The sequence below is a fragment of the Anomaloglossus baeobatrachus genome, chromosome 7, assembly GCF_048569485.1.
Source record: "Anomaloglossus baeobatrachus isolate aAnoBae1 chromosome 7, aAnoBae1.hap1, whole genome shotgun sequence".
NCBI lineage: Eukaryota > Metazoa > Chordata > Amphibia > Anura > Aromobatidae > Anomaloglossus > Anomaloglossus baeobatrachus.
In genome coordinates this window covers 262,981,593-263,002,923 of record NC_134359.1, presented here as the reverse complement: position 1 = coordinate 263,002,923, position 21,331 = coordinate 262,981,593, and the positions used below count along the sequence as shown (strand labels likewise).

General features: G+C 52.2%; 1 protein-coding gene across 1 annotated transcript in view; it reads left to right on the top strand.

The window, feature by feature from the left end:
- INTS1 (integrator complex subunit 1) overlaps positions 1-21,331 on the top strand; it is a 293,595-nt gene that overhangs the window by 182,803 nt on the left and 89,461 nt on the right. The window contains exons 26-28 of the mRNA XM_075319760.1: positions 7,205-7,351; positions 19,624-19,722; positions 21,116-21,240. Of these exons, the coding sequence (XP_075175875.1) occupies positions 7,205-7,351; positions 19,624-19,722; positions 21,116-21,240 (371 nt within the window). The remainder of the gene's footprint in view (positions 1-7,204; positions 7,352-19,623; positions 19,723-21,115; positions 21,241-21,331) is intronic.

Below are 21,331 nucleotides of genomic sequence, written 5' to 3'. Positions count from 1 at the left end.
ACCACCAGGGCGGCACACGCAGTCGTCAAGCCTTCCGAGAAGTTCGGCGGATTCTGCTGTGGGCGGAAGCCACAGCCTACACCATCTCCGCAGTTCACATCCCGGGCGTAGAAAACTGGGAAGCAGATTTTCTTCAGCGCTCTATTGGGAGACCCAGACGATTGGGGTATAGCTACTGCCCTCCGGAGGCCACACAAAGCACTACACTAAAAAGTGCAAGGCCCCTCCCCCTCTGGCTATACCCCCCCCGTGGTATCACGGGTTCTCCAGTTTTCAAGCTTTGTGCGAAGGAGGTCAGACATCCACGCATAGCTCCACAGATTTTAGTCAGCAGTAGCTGCTGACTATTTCGGATGGAAGAAAAGAGGGCCCATATAGGGCCCCCAGCATGCTCCCTTCTCACCCGTGGATGGTGTTGTAAGGTTGAGGTACCTATTGCTGGTACAGGGGCTGGAGCCCCACATGCTGTTTTCCTTCCACATCCCCTTGTAGGGCTCTGTGGAAGTGGGATCCTGCCGGCCTCTAAGCTCTGACGCCGGGCTCCATCCACAGACCCATAGCACCTGATGGATACGGAGCAGGAGTACAATCAGGGACATGGCCCTGCATCATACAGGTACTCTGTGTCCCCGGCAGGCACAGACACACTCCGGGCTGGCTGGGTGTTGTAGTGCGCCGGGGACCGTAACGTTGGAGTTAGTGTTCCTACAGTTTACTGGGGGACTTTGTGTTGTGGGAACGCAGCGCCGACCCCCACTGGACCGGGCGGCGCTGCTGTGACTTGTGGTGCGCCGGGGACACGCCGACCGCGCTTTTACGGCGGCGGCGTTTATAACTTTAGTCCCCGGCTTTTTGCGGCCTAGCTCCGCTTCGTTCCCGCCCCCACCCTGTCAATCAGGGTAGGGGAGAGACGCTGTTTCGCAGCAGCGACGAGGGCTGGAGCCTGATTTACATGCTCCAGCCCTCTCACTAGGCACAGAGGGAAGCAGGCTTCCCGCTCTTAGCCAGGAACGCCCAGGGCCCGCCCCCCCTCCTCTCCCAGGACGCCGGCAGCCATTACATGCAGTCTGGCTGGAGGAAGGACGCAAGGCTCTGGGAGACCTGGACTAGGGGGCTTTTTGGAGCAGCCGCACCTCAATGGCGTCCGCCAATTCGGTAGTTTTGCGCAGAGCCTTGTGGTTAAAGGACTGGAAAGCAGATGCTGGTTCCAAAAAATGTTTAACCAGCTTGCCTTTATCTAGAGATAGACTGTTTGGCGAGCCATTGGCTGACATCATTAAACAGTCCAAGGGTAAAGACTCTTCTTTACCCCAGCCCAGATCAAGCAAACCTCAGCAGAAAAAATGGCAGCAGAGGTTTCAGTCCTTTCGAGGTTCGGGCAAGACACAATTCTCCTCGTCCAAAGGGACTCAGAGGACGCAAAGAGTCTCAGATTCCTGGCGGGCTCACGCACGCCCCAAGAAAGCAAATGGAGGAACCGCTTCCAAAGCGGCTACCTCATGACTTCCAGCCCCCCCCCTCCGCATCTCCGGTTGGGGGCAGGCTCTCCCGCTTTTCCGACATTTGGACGTCACAGGTCAAAGACCGGTGGGTGACAAACATTTTGTCTCGCGGGTACAGAATCGAGTTCAGTTCTCGTCCTCCAGCTCGGTTCTTCAGAACCTCCCCACATCCAGACCGAGCAGATGCCCTGCTGCAGGCGGTGGACTCCCTAAGAGCGGAAGGAGTAGTGGTTCCTGTACCGCCTCAGGAACAAGGGCGAGGGTTTTACTCCAATCTCTTTGTGGTTCCAAAAAAGGACGGCTCGTTCCGTCCTGTTCTGGATCTAAAGCTGCTCAACAAACATGTGCACGCCAGACGGTTCCGGATGGAAACCCTCCGCTCTGTCGTTGCCTCAATGTCTCAAGGAGACTTCCTTGCCTCAATAGACATCAAAGATGCTTATCTCCACGTGCCAATTGCTACAGAACATCAACGTTTTCTACGTTTTGTGATAGGAGACGACCATCTCCAGTTCGTAGCTCTGCCATTCGGTCTGGCGACAGCCCCCCGGGTCTTCACCAAGGTCATGGCGGCGGTGGTAGCAGTCTTGCACTCTCAGGGACACTCGGTGATCCCTTACCTAGACGATCTACTTGTCAAGGCACCCTCTCAAGAGGCATGCCAACTCAGTCTACATGCTACGCTGGAGACTCTACAGACGTTCGGATGGATCATCAACTTTCCAAAGTCGAATCTGTCACCGTCACAGTCGCTAACGTATCTTGGCATGGAGTTTCATACTCGAGCAGCGAGAGTGAAGCTTCCGCTGAACAAGCAGCGGTCCCTACAGACAGGGGTGCAATCCCTCCTTCAAGGCCAGTCGCACCCCTTATGGCGCCTCATGCACTTCCTCGGGAAGATGGTGGCAGCCATGGAAGCAGTTCCCTTTGCGCAGTTTCATCTGCGCCCACTTCAATGGGACATTCTCCGCCAATGGGACGGGAAGTCAACGTCCCTGGACAGGAAAGTCTCTCTTTCCCAGACGGCCAAGGACTCTCTACAATGGTGGCTCCTTCCCACCTCATTGTCTCAGGGAAGATCCTTCCTGCCCCCATCCTGGGCAGTGGTCACGACAGATGCGAGTCTGTCAGGGTGGGGAGCAGTGTTTCTCCACCACAGAGCCCAGGGGACGTGGACTCCGCAGGAGTCCACCCTTCAGATCAATGTTCTGGAAATCAGGGCAGTGTATCTTGCCCTACTGGCCTTCCAACAGTGGCTGGAAGGAAAGCAGATCCGAATCCAGTCGGACAACTCCACAGCGGTGGCATACATCAACCACCAAGGAGGGACGCGCAGTCGGCAAGCATTCCAAGAAGTCCGGCGCATTCTAATGTGGGTGGAGGACACAGCATCCACCATATCCGCGGTTCACATCCCAGGCGTAGAAAATTGGGAAGCAGACTTCCTCAGTCGCCAGGGCATGGACGCAGGGGAGTGGTCCCTTCACCCGGACGTGTTTCAGGAAATCTGTCGCCGATGGGGAGTGCCGGACGTCGACCTAATGGCGTCCCGGCACAACAACAAGGTCCCGGCATTCATGGCGAGGTCGCGCGATCAAAGAGCTCTGGCGGCAGACGCATTAGTTCAAGATTGGTCGCAGTTCCGGCTCCCATACGTCTTCCCGCCTCTGGCACTCTTGCCCAGAGTGTTACGCAAGATCAGATCCGATTGCAGCCGCGTCATACTCGTCGCCCCAGACTGGCCGAGGAGATCGTGGTATCCGGATCTGTGGCATCTCACGGTCGGTCGACCGTGGTCACTGCCAGACCGACCAGACTTACTGTCCCAAGGGCCGTTTTTCCATCAGAATTCTGCGGCCCTGAACCTGACTGTGTGGCCATTGAGTCCTGGATCCTAGCGTCCGCAGGATTATCTCAAGGAGTCGTAGCCACAATGAGACAAGCTAGGAAGTCTACGTCTGCTAAGATCTACCACAGAACGTGGAAGATTTTCTTATCCTGGTGCTCTGCACAGAGAGTATCCCCTTGGCCATTTGCATTGCCCACCTTTCTTTCCTTCCTGCAATCGGGGTTGGAAAAGGGCTTGTCGCTCAGCTCCCTTAAAGGGCAAGTCTCGGCACTATCCGTGTTTTTTCAGAAGCGTCTAGCACGTCTTCCTAAGGTGCGCACGTTCCTGCAGGGGGTCTGTCATATTGTGCCCCCGTACAGGCGGCCGTTAGATCCATGGGATCTGAACAGGGTACTAGTTGCTCTCCAGAAGCCGCCTTTCGAGCCTCTGAAAGAAGTTTCCTTTTCTCGCCTGTCACAGAAAGTGGCGTTTCTTGTTGCGATCACATCGCTTCGGCGAGTGTCGGAGCTGGCAGCTCTGTCATCCAAGGCTCCCTTCCTGGTGTTCCACCAGGACAAGGTAGTGCTGCGCCCCATTCCGGAGTTTCTCCCTAAGGTCGTATCCTCGTTTCATCTTAATCAGGATATATCCTTGCCTTCCTTTTGTCCTCATCCGGTTCACCGGTATGAAAAGGACTTACGTTTGCTAGATCTGGTGAGAGCACTCAGAATCTACATTTCCCGCACGGCGCCCATGCGCCGTTCCGATGCACTTTTTGTCCTTGTCGCTGGTCCGCGCAAGGGGTTGCAGGCTTCTAAAGCCACCCTGGCTCGATGGATCAAAGAACCAATTCTAGAGGCCTACCGTTCTGCGGGGCTTCCGGTTCCTTCAGGGCTAAAAGCCCACTCAACCAGAGCCGTGGGTGCGTCCTGGGCATTACGACACCAGGCTTCGGCTCAACAAGTGTGCCAGGCAGCTACCTGGTCGAGTCTGCACACTTTCACCAAGCATTATCAGGTGCATACCTATGCTTCGGCGGATGCCAGCTTAGGTAGAAGAGTCCTGCAGGCGGCAGTGACACCCCCGTAGGGGAGGGCTGTTTTGCAGCTCTAACATGAGGTATCTCTTTACCCACCCAGGGACAGCTTTTGGACGTCCCAATCGTCTGGGTCTCCCAATAGAGCGCTGAAGAAGAAGGGAATTTTGTTACTTACCGTAAATTCCTTTTCTTCTAGCTCTTATTGGGAGACCCAGCACCCGCCCTGTTGTCCTTCGGGATTTTTTTGTTGTTTGCGGGTACACATGTTGTTCATGTTGAACGGTTTTTCAGTTCTCCGACGTTATTCGGAGTTAATTTGTTTAAACCAGTTATTGGCTTCCTCCTTCTTGCTTTGGCACTAAAACTGGAGAACCCGTGATACCACGGGGGGGTATAGCCAGAGGGGGAGGGGCCTTGCACTTTTTAGTGTAGTGCTTTGTGTGGCCTCCGGAGGGCAGTAGCTATACCCCAATCGTCTGGGTCTCCCAATAAGAGCTAGAAGAAAAGGAATTTACGGTAAGTAACAAAATTCCCTTCTTCTCAGTCGCCAGGGCATGGACGCAGGGGAATGGTCTCTTCACCCGGACGTGTTTCTAGAGATCGGTTGCCGCTGGGGAACGCCGGACGTCGATCTAATGGCGTCTCGGCTCAACAACAAAGTCCCGGCATTCATGGCTCGGTCCAAGGATCACAGACCTCTGGCGGCAGACGCGCTACTTCAGGACTGGTCGCAGTTTCGACTGCCTTATGTATTTCCTCCTCTGGCACTACTGCCCAGAGTGTTACGCAAGATCAGGTCATACTGTCGCCGCGCCATCCTCGTCGCCAAGACTGGCCGAGGTGATCGTGGTACCCGGATCGGTGGCACCTCACGGTGGGTCAACCGTGGGCACTCCCAGACCGACCAGACTTGCTGTCTCAAGGGCCATTTTTCCTTCTGAATTCTGCGGCCCTAAACCTGACTGTGTGGCCATTGAGTCCTGGCTCCTAGCGTCATCAGGGTTATCTCCAGACGTCATTGCCATCATGAGACAGGCCAGGAAACCAACGTCCGCCAAGATCTATCACAGGACTTGGAGGATCTTCTTATCCTGGTGCTCTGACTCAGGGTTTTACTCCCTGGCCGTTTGCCTTGCCCACTTTTCTTCTTTCCTTCAATCTGGAATGGACAAGGGCTTGTCTCTCGGCTCTCTCAAGGGACAAGTATCGGCGCTTTCCGTGTTTTTTCAAAAGTGTCTAGCCAGGCTTCCGCAGGTCCGCACGTTCCTGCAGGGGGTTGGCCACATAGTCCCACCTTACAAGCGTCCGTTAGCACCCTCGGATCTTAACAGGGTGCTGACGACTCTTCAGAAGTCACTTTTCGAGCCGATGCGGGATCTCTCTATCTCGCCTTTCGCAAAAGGTAGCCTTCCTAGTGGCAGTCACATCACTCAAAAGAGTGTCTGAGCTAGCAGCGCTGTCAGGCAAAGCCCCCTTCCTGGTGTCTCACCAGGATAAGGTGTTTCTACGTCCGGTTCCGGACTTTCTCCCTAAGGTATCCCCGTTTCATCTCAATCAGGATATCTTCTTACTCTTTTTGGGTCCGCATCCAGTTCACCAATGTGAAAAGGATTTGCATTATTAGATCTGGTGAGAGCACTCCGGCTCTACATTTCTCGCACGGCGCCCCTGCGCCGGTCCGATGCGCTCTTGTCTTTATCGCGGGCCAGAGTAAGGGACTTCAGGTTTTCAAGTCAACCTTGGCTCGGTGGATCAAGGAACCGATTCTTGAAGCCTACCGTTCTTTTGGGCTTCCGATTCCTGCAGGGCTGAAAGCCCATTCTACCAGAGCCGTCGGTGCTTCCTGGGCATTGCGACACCAGGCTACGGCTCAGCAGGTGTGTCAGGCGGCTACCTGGTCGAGTCTGCACACTTTCACGAAACACTATCAGGTGCATGCCGATGATTCGGCAGATGCCAGCCTAGGTAGGCGACTCCTTCAGGTGGCAGTTGCCCACCTGTAAGAGGGGGTCGTTTTCGGCTCCTTTTATCGAGGTATTCTTTTACCCACCCAGGGATTGCTTTTGGACATCCCAATTGTCTGGGTCTCCCAATGGAGCGACAAAGAAGAAGGGAATTTTGTTTACTTACCGTAAATTCCTTTTCTTCTAGCTCCTATTGGGAGACCCAGCACCCGCCCCTGTTCCCTTCGGGCTGTTGTTCTTTTGTGTACACATGTTGTTCATGTTGAATTGTTCTTTTGGGTCATGGTTTCAGTTCTCCGAACATCCTTCGGATTGAATTTACCTTAGACCAATTTATAAGTTTCCTCCTTCCTGCTTTGGCACCAAAACTGATGAGCCCGTGATGCACGGGAGGGTGTACAGGCAGAGGGGAGGGGTTACACTTTTTAAAGTGTAATACTTTGTGTGGCCTCCGGAGGCAGAAGCTATACACCCAATTGTCTGGGTCTCCCAATAGGAGCTAGAAGAAAAGGAATTTACGGTAAGTAAACAAAATTCCCTTCTTTAGATCTCTACATTGCACTGACCCTCTATTATTCCTCCTGGAAATGAATGACACATGACAGCGGGGCACTACCATTCCACTTTGTTAATAAGGCAGATTGTCGTTACAAGCAGTCGTCAGACTGTATCGGGACACACTGCAGTGACAAGGTGAATGCCAGCACTCATTTATCAGTTTGATTCTGTTACCAGGAGGCATAATGGGGGAACAGTGCAACTCAGAAATCTAAGAATAGATGTACCCGAATTGTTGTGCTGTATGGAATAAAATTTTTACAGAAATAGACATATCTATATATTTTTTAATTTTGCGTTTTGTGTGTCGCAGCATTGCATGATCTGGAACCCCAGCAGTTACTGCTTTTCGTCCAGTCTTTTGGGATCCCGGTGTCCAGTATGAGCAAACTCCTGCAGTATCTGGACCAGGCCGTGTCCCATGAACCTCAGGCGCTGGAGCAAAACATCCTGGATAAAAGTGAGTAATGGAGACTATATTGCATAGCAGTAGTGTGCTTTGTGTTACATGTCATTGATGTTGAGTTAAATGAAATAAATTTCAGATAGCAGAAAGAAAAATAAATGTCCCCCCTTTTTTTTTTTTTTTATTATTATTATTTATTACTAATACATTTATTATTATTCATTATTTATTTTTTTAAAATATTATTAATTGTGTTTATTAGTAATTTATTTTATTCATTGTTATTATTAATAATAATTAAAATAATTAATAAATGCAATTACTAATTAAAAAAAAATAATTAAATAATGAATAATAATTTAAATAATACTAAATGCAATTAATATTTCTTCATCGTTCCTATGAGAGACCCAGACCATGGGTGTATAGCTTCTGCCTCCGGAGGACACACAAAGTACTACACTAAAAAGTGTAGCTCCTCCCTCCGAGCATATACACCCCCTGGATAACCAAATATAGCCAGTTCAATGCTTTGTGTTCAGGAGGCACACATCCACACATGCATTCTCATCTGATTTTTGATTTTAAAGAGTTTGAAGAAAAGCGGGTCCATGCCTGGACCGCCGGCATGTCCCTTCTCACCCCACTGTGTCGGCGGTGTTGTTAAGGTTGATTTCAGGGCTGGAGCCTTACATGCCGCGCTCCTTCACCAACCCTCGGGCTCTGGCCTAAAGTGGGAGCCAGCAAGGTTCTCACTGCCTTGCAGGAGACCGGTCTCCATCCGCAGCCCTTTCAGGATCCTGCCGGACGGAGCACTCATCCCTCAGGGACCTGGCCCTGCGTCTCACAAGCTAAGTATTTGAGACGTTATTGTCAGGGGGTCCCTTGCACTTTATTGTTGGGGAGAGTGTGTTATTTAACTTTTGTGACATTTCCGTCCGGTTCTCTGGTTTTCACCTGAGAACCGCGCCGAGGGTGCCTGCGCGCCGGCCGCATTGTAAAATTTAGGCCCCGGCTTCGCCTGAGGCCTAGTTTCGTTTTCACTGCCCCTGCATGTCAGTCATGCAGAGGGACAGTGCGGCGCCGCCCACCGGCCGTTCGGCACAGGGGAGGACACTCCTCTCTGAGGAGATGTTTCCCACCCCTGTATATCTCCTTGGCCCTCCGGATCCCGCTCTTTGACTAGGCCCCGCCCCCTCTCCTCGCTCCGGCGCCATTTTATCAGCGTTCTCACACCGATCGGCGCTGGCTGCAGCATCTCTGCATAATCTGTCTGGGGGTCCGAGCTGTGGGATCCGGAGGGCACACAAACGGTCTGGTAAGCCACAACCTCCGGTTGTGGACCTTCTTATACACTCTTTGGGGGTCATTCTGGCTCAGAGCCCCCACCTCAGCAGCATGTCTCACACTAGGAGCAAGGCTGTACGCAATATGCACTGCATGTAAGCTCGTGCTGCCTGAACCGAGCACATATCCACATTGTGATGCCTGCTCTAACATGGTGGTGCCTCAGCCTGGAGTCTCCCCAGTGGTCCCTCCGGCTGCTCCGGCCCCGGTGGCTGAACCCCCGGCTTGGGTAGAATTGTTCTCTAAGTCTATCTCCCAGTCCTTTGCCGACTCCATGGGAGAGTTGTCCCGGACTCTGCTGAGCATGCATCAGCCCCCTTCTCAGGGCGCCTCTGCTGCTACGGCTCGCTCTGCAGAGCTCACAGATAATTCTTCATCTGCTCCCAGACCCCGTCCTCCTAAAAAAAGACGCAGGGCTCCCTCTCCTTCCTCGTCCCGCGGCTCTGATTCACGAGCTGACTCGCAGGACGAGGAGGATATCTTTACTGGGGGCTCGGACGCTACCTCCATGTGCCCCATTGATCTGACCGAGGGTGACGCAGATGTTAGTGATTTGATTGCGTCCATTAATTCTGTACTGGACCTCAATCCGCCAGTATCAGAGGAGCAACCCTCTCTGGCAGAAAAGCACCAGTTTACCTTGCCTAAGAGAACAAGGAGTGTGTTCTTTAACCACTCCAGTTTTCAGGCCACTGTGACCAAGCCCAGAGCCTGTCCTGACAAACGCTTCCCAAAGCGTGGTTCTGATGACCGTTTTCCTTTTCCACCAGAGGTGGTCAAGGAGTGGGCTCACTCACCAAAGTTAGACCCTCCGGTGTCTAGACTCTCAGCCCGGACAGTTGTATCAGTGGCTGATGGCACCTCACTTAAGGATCCCACTGACCGCCAGGTTGACCTCCTGGCCAAGTCTGTATATGAGGCGGCAGGGGCCTCGTTCTCCCCATCCTTTGCAGCAGTGTGGGCTCTCAAAGCCATCTCTGCTTCTCTAGAGGGGATGCATTCCCTCACCAGGGAATCTATGCCTGAAATGGTTGCCTTAACTTCCCAGGCTTCAGCTTTTTCATCCTATGCCATGTCTGCCATGCTGGAGGCTTCTCACCGCACTGCGGTGGCTTCGGCTAATTCCCTCGCTATCCGCAGGATCTTGTGGCTTTGAGAGTGGAAGGCAGACGTTTCTTCAAAGAAGTTCCTTGCTGGGCTCCCATTTGCTGGGTCCAGGCTGTTCGGTGAACAACTGGATGAAATTATTAAGGAAGCTACTGGCGGGAAGAGTACTTCCTTGCCACAGACTAAAACCAGGAAACCTGTCCAGGGAAGGTACCAGTCGAGGTTTCGTTCCTTTCGTTCCTCTAACTGGTCGTCCTCTAAGCCCTCGGCCTCGTCCACTAACTCAGCCAAGGACCAGAAGCCCAACTGGCGCCAGAAGCCGCGTCCACAGAAGTCCGCAGGAGCTGCTGCCACCAAGGCAGCCTCCTCTTGACTATCTGGCCGAGCCAGCAACGTCCTTGGTCGGTGGCAGGCTCTCCCACTTTGGCGACATGTGGTTTCAACACGTCTCCGATCAGTGGGTGCGGGATATCATCTCCCACGGCTACAGGATAGAATTCTCTTCCAGCCCGCCAAACAGATTTTTTCTGTCCACTCCTCCCTGCTCCAAGGCCGCCGCCTTCTCTCAGGCCGTGGCATCCTTGCAGGCCAACGGAGTAATTGTACCGGTTCCCGCCCGGGAACGGTTCAGAGGTTTTTACTCAAATCTCTTCCTAGTCCCCAAAAAGGACGGTTCCTTCCGGCCCATCCTGGATCTCAAGCTTCTCAACAAGCATGTTCAGGTGCGGCATTTTTGCATGGAGTCTCTGCGATCAGTCATTGCCTCAATGACCCAAGGAGATTTCCTGGCATCCATCGACATCAGAGATGCCTATCTGCATGTGCCAATTGCAGTTTCACACCAGCGTTGGCTACGTTTTGCAATCGGAGAGGAACATTTCCAATTCGTGGCTCTCCCCTTCGGGTTAGCCACGGCCCCTCGAGTATTCACCAAGGTCATGGCAGCAGTGGTTGCGGTTCTGCACCTCCAGGGGTTGGCAGTGATTCCTTACCTGGACGACCTTCTAGTCAAGGCTTCATCCAGTGCAGACTGTCTGCGGAGTGTCTCGCTCACTCTCGCCACTCTTGTTCAATTCGGGTGGCTTGTCAATCTGCCCAAGTCCACTCTGACTCCGACCCAGAAACTCACGTACCTAGGGATGCAGTTCGAGACTCTTCCGGCACTTGTCAGGCTGCCCTTAGTCAAACAGCAGTCCCTCCATCTGGCGGTGCGCTCTCTGCTGAGGCCCCGCCGTCATTCCATCAGGCACCTAATGCAGGTGCTGGGTCAGATGGTGGCGTCAATGGAAGCGGTTCCCTTTGCCCAGTTCCATCTGCGTCCTCTGCAGCTGGACATTCTCCGCTGTTGGGACAAGCGGACTTCTTCCTTGCACAGGTTGGTGGCTCTGTCGCCACAGACCAGGGGCTCTCTTCAGTGGTAGCTTCGGCCCCTCTCTCTGTCTCAGGGACGCTCCTTCCTGGCCCCGTCCTGGGTGATTCTCACCACGGATGCCAGTCTATCCGGCTGGGGAGCAGTATACCTCCACCACCGAGCACAGGGCACTTGGACTCCGTCCGAATCAGCCCTCTCGATCAACGTGCTGGAAATCAGAGCTGTGCTCCTAGCTCTCGTAGCCTTTCACCACCTGTTGGCGGGCAAGCACATTCGAGTCCAGTCAGACAACGCGACAGCGGTTGCCTACATCAATCACCAGGGCGGGACTCGCAGCCGCCTGGCAATGTTGGAGGTTCAACGCATCCTTCAGTGGACGGAGGACTCCAAGTCCACCATATCCGCAGTCCACATCCCAGGCGTAGAAAACTGGGAGGCAGATTATCTCAGCCGTCAGGCCGTGGACAGCGGCGAGTGGGCTCTGCATCCGGCAGTGTTTCGGTCAATCTGCCGCAAGTGGGGCACTCCGGAAGTGGATCTAATGGCATCCCGGCACAACAACAAGGTTCCGGTTTACGTGGCTCGCTCCCACGATCCTCAGGCCTTTGCAGCGGACGCGCTGGTTCAAGATTGGTCCCAGTTTCGTCTGTCTTACGTGTTTCCCCCTCTAGCTCTCTTGCCCAGAGTCCTGCGCAAGATCAGAATGGAGGGCCGTCGGGTCATCCTCATTGCTCCAGACTGGCCCAGGCGAGCTTGGTACCCAGACCTGCTCCATCTGTCCGTAGAGGTGCCGTGGCATCTCCCGGACCGCCCAGACCTTCTCTCACAAGGTCCGTTTTTCCGCCAGAATTCTGCGGCTCTCAGATTGACGGCGTGGCTCTTGAGTCCTGGATCTTGACGACCTCTGGCATTCCTCCTGAGGTCATCTCCACTATGACTCGGGCTCGGAAGTCTTCCTCGGCCAAAATTTATCACAGGACTTGGAGAATTTTCCTGTCCTGGTGTCGTTCTTCCGGCCATGCCCCTTGGCCTTTTTCCTTGCCGACCATCCTGTCCTTTCTACAGTCCGGTCTGCAGCTAGGACTTTCCCTCAATTCCCTCAAGGGACAGGTCTCGACTCTGTCAGTGTTGTTCCAGCGGCGTATCGCCCGGCTGGCTCAGGTGCACACCTTTATGCAGGGCGCATCTCACATCATTCCGCCTTACCGGCGGCCTTTGGATCCTTGGGACCTTAATCTGGTCCTCACGGCCTTACAGAAACCCTTCTTTGAGCCTCTTAGGGAGGTTTCTTTGTTTCGTCTTTCACAGAAAGTCGTCTTTCTAGTGGCCATAACTTCCCTCAGGAGAGTCTCTGATTTAGCTGCGCTCTCTTCGGAGTCACCTTTTTTGGTTTTTCATCAAGACAAGGTGGTTCTCCGTCCGACTCCGGACTTTCTCCCTAAGGTGGTATCTCCTTTCCACCTTAACCAGGACATTTCATTGCCTTCCTTTTGTCCGGCTCCTGTTCATCTCTTTGAGAAAGTGTTGCATACTTTAGATCTGGTGCGGGCGCTCCGGATCTATGTGTCACGCACCGCTGTTCTTAGGCGGTGCACCTCTCTTTTTGTGCTGACCACAGGTCGGCGTAAGGGCCTCTCGGCTTCTAAACCGACCCTGGCTCGTTGGATTAGGTCGGCCATTTCTGATACCTACCAGTGTACTCAAGTGCCTCCCCCGCCGGGGATCAAGGCACACTCGACCAGAGCTGTCGGTGCCTCTTGGGCTTTCAGGCACCAGGCTACGGCTCAGCAGGTCTGTCAGGCTGCCACTTGGTCTAGTCTGCACACCTTTTCGAAGCACTACCAAGTGCATGCTCATGCTTCGGCAGATGCGAGCTTGGGCAGACGCATCCTTCAGGCGGCTGTCGCCCATTTGTGAAGTTAGGTTTCGCCTACTTCTCAGTTTTCTGTTTATTTCCCACCCATGGACTGCTTTGAGACGTCCCATGGTCTTGGTCTCCCATAGGAACGATGAAGAAAAAGAGAATTTTGTTTACTTACCGTAAATTCTTTTTCTTATAGTTCCGTAATGGGAGACCCAGCACCCTCCCTGTTGCCTGTTGGCAGTTTCTTGTTCCGCGTGTTATCACCGGCTGTTGTTGTAGACAGAGGCTCCGGTTGTTCCGGTTTTTGCTCTATCTCTACTGGTGGGTGGCTATTCTCCTTCAGCTTTTGCACTAAACTGGCTATATTTGGTTATCCAGGGGGTGTATATGCTCGGAGGGAGGAGCTACACTTTTTAGTGTAGTACTTTGTGTGTCCTCCGGAGGCAGAAGCTATACACCCATGGTCTGGGTCTCCCATTACGGAACTATAAGAAAAATAATTTACGGTAAGTAAACAAAATTCTCTTTATTAAAAATTAAATTAAAGATTAATAATTGGAATAATAAACCATTAATTTATTAATTGTAAGTATATTAATTGCATTTGTATTATTATTTATTATTATTATTATTATTATTATTATTATTATTATTATTATTATTATTAATAATAATAATAATAATAATAATAATAATAATAATTTCTTCGTCGCTCCATTGGGAGACCCAGACGATTGGGTGTATAGCTACTGCCTCCGGAGGCCACACAAAGCATTACACTAAAAAGTGTAAGGCCCCTCCCCTTCTGGCTATACACCCCCAGTGGGATCACTGGCTCACCAGTTTTCGGCTTTGTGCGAAGGAGGTCAGACATCCACGCATAGCTCCACTGTTTAGTCAGCAGTAGCTGCTGACTATATCGGATGGAAGAAAAGAGGGCCCATATGGGGCCCCCAGCATGCTCCCTTCTCACCCCACTGGTGGTTTGTAAGGTTGAGGTACCTATTGCTGGTACGGCGACTGGAGCCCACATGCTGTTTTCCTTCCCCATCCCCCTGAGGGGCTCTGAGGAAGTGGGATCTTACCGGCCCCAAAGCCCTGAGGCCGGGCTCCATCCACAGACCCATTGAACCTGCTGGATGTGGAGCGGGAGTGCCGTTCAGGGACATGGCCCTGCACCATTCAGGTACTCTGTGTCCCCGTACACAGGCACAGCACACTCCAGACTTGCTGGGTGTGCTAGTGCGCCGGGGACAGTAAAGGGTTACAGTCACTGCAGCCTAGCTGAGTGACTTTATTTATGGGGAACTACCGCGCCGGACGCTCCGGGAGCAGGGGCGCGGCTGGGACTTGTAGTGCGCCGGGGACTTAGCGCCGACCGCGCTTTTACGGCGGCGGCGCTTATAAATCCAGTCCCCGGCTTTTGCGGCCTAGCTCCGCTTCGTTCCCGCCCCCACCCTGTCAATCAGGGTAGGGGAGAGACGCTGTACAATCAGCAGCGCCGAGGGCTGGAGCCTTATTTACATGCTCCAGCCCTCTCACTGGACACTGTGGGACGCCGGTTTCCCGCTCTGACTTGGGGCACGCCCACGGCCCGCCCCTACTCACACGAGCTGGAGAAGGACGCCGGCAGCCATTCCTGCAGTCCGAGCTGAGAGATCGGACTCTGGGCAACCAGGCACAGGACCAGGGCGACCACACACCCGCTTATAGGCGGGCGGTAAGCGGCACCTGAAGTGCTGACCCCACTAAATACCGCAGTTTGTCCATTTGTATTTTATGCTTACACTGCATAGGTCGCTATTTTTGGCTATATGCCCTCTTACATGGCGACACATCAGCAGCAGGAAAGCATTGGTGCTAAGGCACAGGCTTTCTATGCTGCTTGTATTGCACGTACTGAAGTGTTCATGTGTATTTATGCTTGTATGCTATACACTGCACTGTACGGTCGCTAGTCTTGGCTATATTCGCCATAGAATGGCTAGACTACAGCAGCAGAAAAGCAAGGGTGCTGAGGCACAGGTTTTTTTCTATGCTGCTTGTATTGCAGGTGTTGCAGTGTTCATTTGTACTTATGCTTGTATGCCATACATTGCACTGTATGGTCGCTATTCTGGGCTATATTCCCCTAGATGGCTAGTCTACAGCAGCAGAAAAGCAGGCTTTCTATGCTGCTTGTATTGCATGTGCTGCAGTGTGCATTTGTACTTTATGCTTGTATGATATACATTGCACTGTACGGTCGCCATTCTTGGCTCTATAAGTCGGCAGCAGCATATAAGCAACACAGGCTTTCGATGCTGTTTTTACTGCATGTGATACTGTTCCACGGCACTGAACCCCATTGTGTGCAATGCTCCCCTGTAGCACTTGGTCAGCCGGGGTCCCTACTAGACGTGGCCAAAGGAACCACCTGTCAACCCTGTCCAAGGACAGGGATGGATTGGCAATGAGATAGAGACTTGCAGTCCGGACAGGCCATAGGCAATCTGGATCATTGCTCCCTGGCCACCCTCATTGGGAATAAAATCGGTGCTCCGGGGGGGTCCCAGGAGGCTCTCTGTATGATGAGGCAGACGTAGCTCATCAGGACTTTGATCCTGACACCGATCTCAATCCGGATACACCGGATGGTGACGCCATAAGGAATGATCCTATAGCGTCCATCAATGGAGTGTTGGATCTTTCTCCCTCAGCTCCCCCAGCGGAGGAGTCAGCTTCACAGCAGGAGAAGTCCCTTTTCAGTAGCTACGCTTACCAGATAAGCGTTTTCTCCAAACATATTAAGAATACACGTTATCACTTTCCCCCTGACGTGGTCAAGCGTTGGATCCAGGGTCCAAAGGTGGATTCTCCAATCTCCAGGCTTGCGGCTAGAGCATAGTTGCAGTGGAGATGGGACTTCACTTACAGATGCCATTGACAGACAGATGGACTCTGGTTGAAATCTGTCTATGAGGCTATCGGCGTGTCGGTTGCTCCGGCATTCACAGCCGTATGGGCACCCTAAGCTTTTCAGCTGTTCTTGCGCAGCTGGTCTTGAGCACATGTACATCTGTGCCGCAGGGGCGTCCGTAACCTCGCAATGTCTGCATTGCGACTTACCCTATTAATGCTGTCCTGGAAGGACAGTCGAGGTTTCGGTCCTTCCCAGGCTCGGGCAGGTCCCAATTGTCCTCGTCCAAAAGGGCTGAAAAGCCTCAGAGGGGCTCAGCTTCCGGCCGGGCTCAATCATGCCCAAGGAAGGCAGCCAGAGGAACCGCTACCAAGACGGTCTCCTCATGACTCTCAGCTCTCTCATCTCTCCGCATCCGCGGTTGATGGCAGACTCGCTCGCCTTTGGCGACATTTAGCTGCCACAGGTCACAGACCGGTGGGTGAGGTACACACCTCCCCACCGAGCAGATGCTCTTCTGCAGGCAGAAGGAGTGGTAATCCCGGTTCCTCTTCAGGAACAAGACACGGCTTTCCTCCAATCTGGTTGTGGTGCCAAAAAAGGATGGCTCTTTCCGTTCCGTTCTGGACCTAAAACTGCTCAACAAGCACGTGGAGGCCAGGCGGTTCCGGATGATACCCTCCGCTCCGTCATTGCCTCAATGTCTCAAGGAAATTTCCTAGCATCAATAGACATCAAAGATGCTTGTCTCCACGTGCCGATTGCTACACAGCACCATTGTTTTTCTACGTTTCGTGATAGGAAACGACCATCTTCAGTTCGTAGCTCTGCCATTCGGGCTGGCGACAGCCCCACGGGTGTTCGCCAAGGTCATGACGGCAGTGGTAGCAGTCTTGCACTCACAGGGACACTCTGTGATCCCTTACTTGGACGATCTACTTGTCAAGGCACCCTCTCAAGAGGCATGCCAACTCAGCCTGAATGTTGCGCTGGAGACTCTCCAGACGTTCGGGTGGATCATCAACTTCTCAAAGTCAAACCTGTCACGACCCAATCACTGACGTATCTTGGCATGGAGTTTCATACCCTCTCAGCGGTAGTGAAGCTTCCGCTGGACAAGCAGAGGTCACTACAGACTGGGGTGCAGACTCTCCTTCAAGGTCAGTCGCACTCCTTAAGACGCCTCATGCACTTCCTCGGGAAGATGGTGGCGGCAATGGAGGCGGTTCCGTTTGCGCAGTTTCATCTGCATCCACTTCAATGGGACATTCTCCGCCAATGGGACGGGAAGTCAACATCCCTGAACAGGAAAGTATCCCTTTCACAGACGGCAAGGACTCTCTGCAATGGTGGCTTCTTCCCACCTCATTATCACAGGGAAGATCCTTCCTACCACCGTCTTGGGCGGTGGTCACGACAGACGCGAGTCTGTCAGGGTGGGGAGCGGTTTTTCTCCACCACAGGGCTCAGGGTACGTGGACTCAGCAGGAGTCCACCCTTCAGATCAATGTTCTGGTAATCAGAGCAGTGTATCTTGCCCTACTAGCCTTCCAGCAGTGGCTGGAAAGAAAGCAGATCCGAATTCAGTCGGACAACTCCACAGCGGTGGCATACATCAATCACCAAGGAGGGACACGCAGTCGGCAAGCCTTCCAGGAAGTCCGGCGGATTCTGATGTGGGTGGAAGCCACGGCCTCCACCATATCCGCAGTTCATATCCCCGGCGTAGAAAACTGGGAAGCAGACTTCCTCAGTCGCCAGGGCAGGGACGCAGGGGAATGGTCCCTTCACCCGGACGTGTTTCAGGAAATCTGTAGCCGCTGGGGAAGGCCGGACGTCGACCTAATGGCGTCCCGGCACAACAACAAGGTCCCAACCTTCATGGCACGGTCTCGCGATCAGAGAGCGCTGGCGGCAGACGCCCTAGTGCAAGATTGGTCGCAGTTCCGGCTCCCTTATGTGTCTCCACCTCTGGCACTCTTGCCCAGAGTGCTACGCAAGATCAGATCCGATTGCAGCCGCGTCATACTCGTCGCCCCAGACTGGCCGAGGAGGGCGTGGTATCCGGATCTGTGGCAGCTCACGGTCGGCCAACCGTGGGCACTACCAGACCGACCAGACTTACTGTCCCAAGGGCCGTTTTTCCATCGGAATTCTGCGGCCCTGAACCTGATTGTGTGGCCATTGAGTCCTGGATCCTAGCGTCTGCAGGATTATTCCACGGGGTCGTTGCCACCATGAGACAGGCTAGGAAGCCCACGTCCGCTAAGAACCACAGAACGTGGGGGATATTCTTATCCTGGTGCTCTGCTCAGGGAGTGTCTCCCTGGCCATTTGCATTGCCTACCTTTCTTTCTTTCCTGCAATCTGGGTTAGAAAAAGGTTTGGCGCTCGGCTCCCTTAAAGGTCAGGTATCGGCGCTATCCGTCTTTTTTCAGAGGCGTTTGGCACGCCTTCCTAAGGTGCGCACGTTCCTACACGGGGTTTGCCATATCGTTCCCCCGTACAAGCGGCCGTTAGATCCATGGGATCTGAACAGGGTACTAGTTGCCCTCCAGAAGCCGCCCTTCGTGCCTCAGAGGGAGGTTTCACTTTCTAGACTATCCCAGAAAGTGGCTTTTCTGGTAGCGATCACATCTCTTCGGAGAGTGTCTGAGCTGGCAGCGCTGTCATCCAAGGCTCCCTTCCTGGTCTTCCACCAGGACAAGGTAGTGCTGCGCCCCATTCAGGAGTTTCTCCCGAGGGTGGTATCCTCTTTTCACCTTAATCAGGATATCTCTTTGCCTTCGTTTTCTCCTCATGCAGTTCATCGGTATGAGAAGGATTTACATTTGTTAGATCTGGTGAGAGCACTCAGAATCTACATTTCCCGCACGGCGCCCTTGCGCCGTTCGGATGCACTCTTTGTCCTTGTCGCTGGTCAGCGCAAAGGGTCGCAGGCTTCTAAGGCCGCCCTGGCTCGATGGATCAAAGAACCAATTCTTGAAGCCTACCGTTCTGCTGGGCTTCCGGTTCCATCAGGGCTGAAGGCCCATTTAACCAGAGCCGTGGGTGCGTCCTGGGCATTACGACACCAGGCTACGTCTCAACAGGTGTGCCAGGCAGCTGCCTGGTCGAGTCTGCACATTTTCACCAAACATTATCAGGTGCATACCTATGCTTCGGCGGACGCCAGCCTAGGTAGAAGAGTCCTGCAGGCGGCAGTTGCCTCCCCGTAGGGGAGGGCTGTCTTCGCAGCTCTAACATGAGGTATTTCTTTACCCACCCAGGGACAGCTTTTGGACGTCCCAATCGTCTGGGTCTCCCAATGGAGCGACGAAGAAGAAGGGAATTTTGTTACTTACCGTAAATTCCTTTTCTTCTAGCTCCTATTGGGAGACCCAGCACCCGCCCTGTTGTCCTTCGGGATTTTTTGGGTTGTTTCGGGTACACATGTTGTTCATGTTGAACGGTTTTTTCAGTTCTCCGATGTTACTCGGAGTGAATTTGTTGAAACCAGTTATTGGCTTTCCTCCTTCTTGCTTTTGCACTAAAACTGGTGAGCCAGTGATCCCACTGGGGGTGTATAGCCAGAAGGGGAGGGGCCTTACACTTTTTAGTGTAATGCTTTGTGTGGCCTCCGGAGGCAGTAGCTATACACCCAATCGTCTGGGTCTCCCAATAGGAGCTAGAAGAAAAGGAATTTACGGTAAGTAACAAAATTCCCTTCATTATACATTTTATTTATTTATTTTCAGATTACATGGCTCATTTGGTGGAGGTTCAGCATGAGAGAGGTGCAACTGGGGGCCAAACGTTTCATAGTCTGCTGACCACTTCAATACCACCAAGAAGAGGTGGGTACACGACTACTAAAGAGCCTCTATCATAACGAAAAGTATCCCTTTTATATTAATATATTGTGACTTCATGTCTAATATAGGGATTGTTCACTACTTTTTATATTGATTACCTATCCTTGGGATGGACTGTAAATATCAGATGGGTGGGGGGCACCACCGATCAGATGTAAGTAATGTGGGGTGCAGAAGACCACAGCTCTGTATTCTGCTTAGTCACCCCTGCAGGACTCTGCAGATCAGCTTCTATTGAATAGAATGGGAATTGAGCTACAGTACCCAGGAATGGCCACTAAACAGTTTGTGGAGTTCTGCTTCGTATACTGTCTACATTTGGCTTCCACCAATCTGGAAGGGGGTGTGGGTGCTGACTGTTGACCCCCTCTTATCTCCCTTTTTTCCCATTAAATGTTGGTATTCCCAATGCAGAAAGCATTTTGGAGAAACTTTTCATTATAGATAAATAGATATAGATATAGATTTGTGCAGATCAAAAGTTTAGTCACACCTTCTCATTCATTGACCATTGGCATTGACCTGGTCTCTAATCTGAGCTGCTGTTAACCTGCGATTTCTGAGGCTGGTGACTCGGATAAACTTATCCTCTGCAGCAGAGGTGACTCTTGGTCTTCCTCTCCTGGGCCGGTCCTCATGTGTGCCAGTTTCTTTGTAGCGTTTGATGGTTTTTGCCACTGCACTTGGGGACACTTTCAAAGTTTTCCCAATTTTTCGGACTGACTGACCTTCATTTCTTATAGTAATGATGACCACTCGTTTTTCTTTACTTAGCTGCTTTTTTCTTGCCATAATACAAATTCAAACAGTCTATTCAGTAGGACTATCAGCTGTGTATCCACCAGACTTCTGCACAACACAACTGATGGTCCCAACCCCATTTATAAGGCAAGAAATCCCACTTATTAAACCTGACAGGGCACTCCTGTGAAGTGAAAACCATTTCCGGTGACCCCCTCTTGAAGCTCATCATGAGAATGCCAAGAGTGTGCAAAGCAGTAATCAAAGCAAAAGGCGGCTACTTTGAAGAACCTAGAATATAAGACATATTTTCAGTTGTTTCACACTTATTTAAGTATTTCATTCCACATGTGTTCATAGTTTTGATGCCTTCAATGTGAATCTACAATTTTCAGAGTCATGAAAATAAAGAAACTCTTTGAATGAGAAGGTGTGTCCTAAGAATAAAAGAGGAATATCACCGCACAGATTAACTAAACAAAGGAGAGCAAAAAAACCCCTCAAAACCTGTAAATGCCAAAATCCTACTATCCTGCACACAATGGGAATTTTATATGTTTGACAGCACAAGTGAGCTCTGGTCGGAAATGTTAATGTTTTGATGTGGTTTGTTTTTTTCTTTTGGCTGCTTCAGATAGTACAGATGTGGTGAAAAGAAAACCCAGCACTGAAGTACCCCAAGGACAACTACGACCCAGAGGTCTCACCCAGATCCCCGTACTGGGGCCGGAGGATGACCTGGCCGGGATGTTTCTGCAGGTAAATGGTGCAGAACGCACATATATATCGATCACTGAGGATCTGAGGAGACAGAACTGCAGACACTGCTGTATCAATGCTATTAGGAACT